This window comes from Rhincodon typus, chromosome 36 (assembly GCF_021869965.1).
Source record: "Rhincodon typus isolate 14 chromosome 36, sRhiTyp1.1, whole genome shotgun sequence".
Lineage (NCBI taxonomy): Eukaryota > Metazoa > Chordata > Chondrichthyes > Orectolobiformes > Rhincodontidae > Rhincodon > Rhincodon typus.
In genome coordinates this window covers 22,353,882-22,362,201 of record NC_063367.1, presented here as the reverse complement: position 1 = coordinate 22,362,201, position 8,320 = coordinate 22,353,882, and the positions used below count along the sequence as shown (strand labels likewise).

The 8,320-nt window shown below is 43.0% G+C and overlaps 1 protein-coding gene across 1 annotated transcript in view; it reads right to left on the bottom strand.

Moving 5' to 3' along the window:
• Positions 1–238: 238 nt before the first annotated feature.
• The window catches only part of snx33 (sorting nexin 33), a 26,946-nt gene continuing 18,864 nt past the window's right edge, over positions 239–8,320 (bottom strand). The window contains exon 2 of the mRNA XM_020520822.2: positions 239–5,431. Coding sequence (XP_020376411.1) covers positions 5,178–5,431 — 254 coding nt within the window. The 3' untranslated portion in view covers positions 239–5,177. The remainder of the gene's footprint in view (positions 5,432–8,320) is intronic.

The following is an 8,320-nucleotide window of genomic DNA, read 5'->3' as shown; positions in this document are numbered from 1 at the left end:
TTTTGCCTGTTGGTACTGGCTGTAAACATCCTTAGGTTCTGGAAAAATCCCACAGGATTAGTGAACTGCCAATGTAACACCCCTATTCAAAAATGGAGGGAGTCAAAACTAGGTAATTTTAGGCCAGTTAACTTAATATCTGTCATTAGGAAAGATTTCTAGTCTATAATGAAGGATGTAACAACAGAGCATATAGCAACCCATAATATAATCAAGCAGACTCAGCATGGCTTCATGGTTTCATGACGGGGCAATCATGCCTGACAAATTTATTACAGCTTTTTGAGGAGGCAACAAGCAGGATAGTTAAAAGTGAACCAGTGGATATAATACATTTGGAGTTGCAAACAATATTTGATAAGGTACCACATAAAAGACTACTAAATATGAGAGTCCATGGTGTTGGAGGTATTATGTTAGAATGGATAGAGGACAGGTTAACTAATAGCAGACTGAGAGTTGAGATAAGGGAGCATTTTCAGGATGGCAACCCGTAATTAGTGGAGTGCGACAGAGATCAGTGATGGGGCCAAAATTATTTACACTATATATTAATGACATGGCTGAGGGATTTACTAGAACCAAGTTTGCACATGACCTAAAAATAGGTGGGAAGAAGTGAGGATGACACAAGGAGTCTGCAGAGGGATATAGAAAGGTGAATGAGCAAAAATGTGACAGATGGAAGACAACTTGGTGAGACTATGAGATAATGAATTTTATCAGGAAAAACAGAGGAGCTGAATATTATTTAAATCGGGAAAGACTGTGGAAAGCTGCAGCGCTGACCAATTTGGGAATTCTAGTGCTGGAAGCACAAAAACCTAGCATCTAACTTCAGGAGATATCAGAGAAGGCAAATGCAATGCTGGTTTTTATTTGAAAGGGAATGGAATATAAAAAAAAGAGGGTGGTCTTACTAAATTATACAATGCACTAGTCAGATCACAGCTGGAATTCTGTGAACAGTTTTGGAAGAATATACTGGCATTGGATGCAGTCTAGAGAAGGTTCACTCAGTTGGTTTAGACATGGAGGGATTTTCTTATGAGGAGAGACTGAATAGGTTGGACTTGTATTAATTGAGGCTTACAAGAATGAGAGGAAACCTTTTAAAAAGCACGCAAGATTCTTAGTGGGCTTGTCAGGGTAGATGCAAAGAAGTTGTTTCCATTGTGGAAGTCTGTGTGGAGTACTACCCATTAATACAGTCTATACAGTAATATAGTCTGTGTCTGTTCATACCCATTGGAGACACTGTAACATGACCTGTGTCAGTTGTTAGACAAGTAGACACACAAATAGATACTCATTGTTACCTAGTCTCTGAGTTTCTATCTCAGTTGTATCATGAGGGATGAACCATTGAGTTTCAACAAGTAATGGTGAGTGGGCCTTCTTCTGAAGCTGTGTTCCTGTTTCTGAATTTGTTTCATTCACTGTCTGACGCCACTCCCTTGCATTAGCTGAAGCGCTGAGATCCAAAATGTGCAAAGTCTCAGTGGTCTGAACACCTCGGAGTTGCTGCTTAAGTTGCTGCCTGAATCTCACTGGGTATTATATTTTCACACACAGCTTTTGACTAGCAGACTCCTGGGTTAGTTTGGGAGAATGGTAGTGCAACAATGTAGTTCATCCCAGCTACTGCAAAGTGGGTTTACAGCACAAGCTGATGGAGGTAAAGATTTATTCCAAATCCAATCCCAAAGGCTCCACTAGTCCTCTAAAACTAGGAAGGAGACGCTAGGACTGATTGAAATAACATGAACTGTAAAGTTAGGAAGTCCAGGTTTTATGATTAGTGATGTCATGCAATGGTATTTACATCACTGTCCAACTCCCACTGGGATCAGCAACAGTTGTATGACACTGGCACCATCTTTTTAACATTTAGCTGCTGCTAATTGTGTGCTGCTTTGATGTCACCATTTCTGCTTAAATAGGGTGTGTGGATATTGTCTGATGACGATACATTACATCTTAACTAGATACAGTGCCTAGTACCTGTTCAAACAGCAGCTTGCCCCTCTGAGTCACACCAACTCGTTAAATATCTGTACTAACATTAATCTGCCCAGTTATATCACACTCACTAAATACAGTGCCCAGTACATGTTCTAATAGCAGCCTGCCCCTCTGAGTCACATTGACTAGTTACAGTGCCCATTATCTGTTCTAAAAATAGCCTCCCCCTCTGGGTCACACTGACTAGTTACAGTGCCCAGTACCTGTTCTAATAGTAGTCTGCCACTCCATGTTACATTGACTATTACAGTGCCCGGTACCTGTACTAATAGCAGCTTGCCCCTTTGAGTCATGCTGACTGGATAAAATGCCCAGCATCAGGGTGGCACGGTAGCTCAGTGGTTAGCACTGCTGTCTCACAGCGCCAGGGTCCCGGGTTTGATTCCACCCTCGGGCAACTGTCTGTGTGGAGTTTGCACATTCTCCTTGTGTCTGTGTGGGTTTCCACTGTTTCTCCCACGGTCCAAAGATGTGCAGGTTGGGTGAATTAGCCCTGCTAAACTACCCATAGGGTTCAGAGATGCGTTGGTTAGGTGCGTTAGCCATGAGAAATACAGGGTTACAGGGATAGGGTAGGGGGATGGGTCTGCATGGCATACTCTTCGGAGGATCGTTGTGGACTCGTTGGGCCAAAAGGCCTCTTTCCACACTGTCGGGATTCTATGCATCTGTACACAACAATAGCCTACCCCTCTGAATCACACCAATGGTGTTCTCAGTCCCTCTGGAACATTCTACTCATATTGATCATGTATGGTTATCGTTATGCATTTTTATATTGAGAATATTAAATATTGCTGATATAGCACTGTTTTATAACCAGCCCTGATTATCAGTGTACAATTAAAAAATGATATACAGCTCTGAATAACATTGTAGTGGAAGAGTTTGACAGAATACAGTCTAAAGTGCAGTGTACTCCTTGAACTGTCCAGCACACCAGGAGCAAGGATATTGGCACATTGTAACTATAGGCTAAACCACAATGAGACAACTTTCTCTGGGTACTTGCACACCCGTTTGGAAGAGTGTAAAGATGTCCCTTTGTCTAGCGTAGCCTCTCATTCCTCTGTCTCCATCGCCACTTCTTCTCACACATCCTGCAGTGGCCTCTAATCCTCCCTCATGTTCTCACTTTTTTTTTGCTTTTAGTTGCTGTCATTCTGTTAACATTTTCCATTTCAAAAGTCCAATTCCTTAATCTCAGCAAAACATACCCAACATTATAGAAAACAAATCTGCCAACCCAATAGTCCATGGTATCTAGCTTAGCAAATTTTAACAAATTACTCTACTACAGTTTACACCCTACCTGTAATACTAAAGATTTGTACTTGAAGATGTCCTGTATGTCCCTGTATAGAAAAAGATTAACTATCACAACAGTTCAAACATCCTGTGGCGACATTCTACAACTGCCACAGTCTGAGACTGAGAGCAAATTCTGGTGGTGGTTATCATGTGAAGCCATATCATCTGCCAGAAAATGAATGTAAACCTTGGGAGTTGGAAGAAGGGAACTGCTTCTGAAATAATGCCGTTTCCCTCATTTTTCTCAAATCAATCTTGTTGAAGTGTCAAAGATAGAAACATCCACAGTCAACATGGCTGTTTCTGCTCGAATGTCTTCCGAAAAATGTATCCTTGGTCGAAGTGGATGTGATTTAGCAGAATCTTGCCACTTGTCCTGTCTTGGTAATGTAATCCAAAACAATGACAGAATCCCCAGAAACATACAAAGAAGTTGGTACTGGTGAACAACACACTCTGAACTGGTTCGTAAAGCACAATGTAAACAGCTCTGAATTATCCAGACTTGCAGTGATGATGGTGAGGGACAAGTGAACTTGTAGTACATCAGAACCCAGCTCACAATGAACTGGCTCCCGGTGCTAAACTTCCATCTGAGTAATGGACTATATCTGTATGGTGAAGGAATCAGGGAGGAGGTAATGGGACTAGGGGAAAGTCAGAGGGATTGGAGGAGAGTTTGGGGGTATTTGAGAGGATTGGGGAAGGAATTGAGGTGGGTTGAGAGGACTGGGGGAGATTGGAGGAGGACTTGAAAGGATAGGAGGGATCAAGACAATCAGGAGCGGCATCAAGGGAGAGTTAAGGAGATCAGGATTGGTCAAGGGGAATGGGGGAGAATCGAGGAGACAAGGGAAGACTCAAGGGGCTCAGGGAAAGGTCAAGGGGATTCGGCGGGGATTGGGGACGGAGTCAATAGAAATGAGGAGAGTGGAGGGGATTGGGGATGGAGGCAAGGGGATCAAGGAAGGAGTTGATAGGTTTTGGGGAGAGGCAGTGGGATTATGAAAGAGTCAAAAGGATTGGGGAAGGAGTCAAAGGAATTAGAAGAAGAGATGAGACAATTGGAGGAACAGTCAAGGAATCTGGGGTAGAATTGAGGGGATTGGGTATATTCTGAGATTTGGGAGACTTGAGGGGATAGGGAATGAGTTGAGGGGTTTGGGAAGGAGTTAGCGAAATGAGGAGAAGAATCGAGGTGATTGAGGGAGAGCTGGGGATTCAGGTGAGTTAAAGACATTGGGAAGGAATTGAGGGGGGGGGAGGAGTTGAGGAAATTGGGGAATGAGTCAAGGGGATTGAGAAAAAGAGTGGAGAGGGTTGGGGATGAGTTGCAAAGATGCTGGAGAGTTGAGAGAGGAGTTGTGGAATTGGGGGACAGTTAAAGAGATTGGGGGTGGAGTTGAAGGGACTGGAGGGAATTTGTGAAAGTGTTGAGGGATCAGGGAGGAGTCAAGAGATTGGGGAAGAGTTATGGAGGTGTCATGGGGATTGGGGAGAAGTCAGAGGATTGAGGGGACTATGGAGGAGTTGAAGGGATTGGCTGGAGTTAAGGGAATTTGGAGGAGTTGAATGAACTGGGAACAGTCAAATCTATTGGAGAAGAGTCAGGGATTGGGGAGGAGTCAAGGGGTTTGGGGTGGAGTCAAGGGGTTTGGGGAGAAGTCAGGAGATCAGGGAGGAGTTGGGGATTGAGCAGAAGTCAACTGAAGTTAGAGAGGATTCAAAGGGATTTAGGGAAAAGTTAGCGAGATTGTAGACAAGTCGAGTGGATCATGGAGGAGCCTCAGTATCTTTGTCCTGTATAATCTTCCAGAGTCTCAGGGAGTGGGGGCCTTTTATTACAATGAGTCATACAAGTGTAGACTCTGCTCCAGTTGCTGGCTGATTCTCTGATAGAAGACGATTTGCTGCTGGAGATAAGACTGCATCATGCGCTTGAAATCTATGATCCTGCGCTTGTGGAAGTGGTTCATCTCAGCCTGTAGAGCAAATCCTACCACTCGACATCGTCTCTTTATCCCATCCACCTGCTCCTGATCCATCTTTCCTTCATCGCTCATCCTCTGGCTATCTTTCACCTTGGCAAAGGCACCTGTTACCAATACAGAGACACATCTATCAGTCAGAATTTACCACCCATTTTAAACACCACTGGAATTGTTTGAATTCGTCATTTTGACATTTTACCCAGCATCAAAACCCTAAAGGAAAATTACTGTTTTAAACATATTATAGGACAGAAACATTTGGGTGTCTGAGCAGTGATAGCACCACAGCACTAACGAAAAATGCTTTTGAAGTGGGAGCTTTTTTGTACCATGTGCTCCTTTGCTTTTGCTGAAATTGTGATATTTAAGGTTCAGTGATTAGTACTTTTGCCTCTGAATCATGTGGTTATAGGTTCACATCTCACTTTAGAAACTTGAGATCAAAATCCAGGTGAGAAACTGAGGGAGTGCTGCACTGTCAGAGATCAGACATTTTTTAACAAGCCATTAAAACAAGCCCCATCCCCTTTCATTGATAGACATAAAAGATCCCCTGGAATTATTTTAAGATGATCAGGGGAGTTTGACCTCAATGTCCTGAAATCAATATCTATTTCTCAACCAACATCATACTACAGTTTGTGACAGCTTGCCGTAGGTAAGTTGGCTATACTTTAAATATGATTCTGTTGCTGTAGAATTCTTTGGAACATTTTGAAGTGACCACCAAAGCTTTATGATGACAATTCCTTAAACACCACAATCCATTCTGTATCTCAGTCAAGGGACCATTTCTTGTCAGCTGTTTGACTTTTGTCAACGACTGAGCTGAGCCTTCACTGGACATTAATGGACATTCACTGCACAGTAACAGAGTAAAAAGCAGGAACAAATACAGAAAACACTGGAGTAACTCAGCAAGTCTGGTAGGGCGTGTGGAGAAAGAAAGAGAGTTAAATGTTTGAAGTTTGTTGCAACTTTCCTTCAGAAATTTCTCTTTTAAAGAAGAGTCATACCAGACTCAAAACGTTAACTCTGTTTCTCTCTCCACAGATACTGCCAGACCTGCTGAGTTTCTCCAGTGTTCTCTGTGCTTATTTTAGATTTCCAGTATATATAGGATTTTACCTTTATAAAGAGCAAGAACCTTGGTTGATTTCAGGCCCAGCATTACAAGGTTGAACGTAACCTGATTACTGTAGCCTCTACATGTCTCAACTACAACTAAACTCTGCAGAAGCCTCTTGAATTGGAGTTAAAATCAAAATGAACCGCAAACACAGCATTTCCCATGAGGTTAATCCATTGCTTTGGTAACGTGAAGAGTCTGAACCAGGCTTTGTCAGAAGCCTGATGTGGAGGCAGCGTATTAAATACCCACATCATTTACTAGCTGTGATCCATCACTCTCTACCAGCAAGAGTCACACAAACAATAAAAACAATTTCAATGTTTTGAATCATTTACTACAGTAATTTTAATTTTTGACCCAGTAAATTTTTTTTGGTGTTTCTGTTATACAGTTAGTTACTAGTTAAGATATTCGCTACACCGGTTAACTGGAGCTGTTTGACTCTATAGTTGAAAAGTTCTTGTTTTGAAGCAGAATGAAATTGAACTAAACTTCCACACTTTATTATTTTCTTTACTCACTCATGGGACGTGGAGTTCGTTGGCTGGGCCAGCATTTATTGCCCATCCCTATTTACTTGAGAAGGTCAGCTGCCTTCTTAAACCGCTGTAGTCCATGTGCTGTAGGTAGGCCCATAATGCTGTTTGGGAGGGAACTCCAGGATTCCAATTGTTTAAAGATTTAATACATGTACCAGTCATGTCTGAAGACTTATTTTCAATTCTGTTTAACTGATAGTTTAAGGGGCTTGGTTAATGAATCTCAACATTTAAGCATGGTAATTGAGATCAGAGGAATGGAAGAAAAGATTAGCACTGTGCTTTTTCATTAATTTACGGGATGCAGGCGCTGCACAGAATTTAATGCCAATCCCTGAATGCCCTTGAGAAGGTGGTGGTGAGTTGCCTTTTTGAACTGCTGCAGTCCTTGCGGTGTAGGTACAGTCGGAGTGCTATTAGGAAGGGTGTTCCAGAATTCTGACCCAGCAACAGTGAAGGAATAGCAATATAGATTCAAGTCAGGATGGCATGAAAGAAACTTGCAGATGGTGCTGTTTCTGCGAATCTGCTGACCTTGTCCTAGGTGGAGATCATGAATTTGGGAGGTGCTGTCGAAGGAGGCTCGCTGAGTTGCTGCACTGCATCTTATAGTGACAACAGTGCATAATCATCTACATGTCAGTGGTGAAGGGAGTGAAATTTGAAGGGGGTTGAGAGAGTGCCAATCAAGAAGGTTGCTTAGTCCTGGATGGTGTCAAGCTTCTTGAGTATTGAAGAAGCTTGTACTCATGCAGGGTTTTGCATGGCCAGTCCACCTAACTTACACATCCCTTGCCACTATGGGACAATTTAGCATGGCCAACCCACCTAATAACCTGCACGTCCCTGGACAATACAGGCAAGTTAGCATGACCAATCCACCTAACCTGCACACCTTTGGGCTGTGGGAGGAAACCGGAGCACCCAGAGGAAACCCACGCAGACAACAGAGAGAATATGCAAACTCCAGACAGACAGTTGCCGGAGGGTGGAATTGAATCCAGGTCCCTGGCGCTGAGGCAGCAGTGCTAACCACTGAGGCACGGTGTCATGCATTAATGGTTATCCAAAGAACACCAGCAAGATTCTGAAACAAACTAACTGACAGAATAGAGATAGTAAGAACTGCCGATGCTGGAGTCAGAGATAACACAATGTGGAGAGATAGTAGGAACTGCAGATGCTGGAGAATCTGGGATAACAAAGCGTAGAGCTGGATGAACACAGCAGGCCAAGCAGCATCAGAGGAGCAGGAAGGCTGATGTTTCGGGCCTAGACCCTTCTTCAGAAATGGGGGAGGGGAAGGGGATTCTGAAATAAAT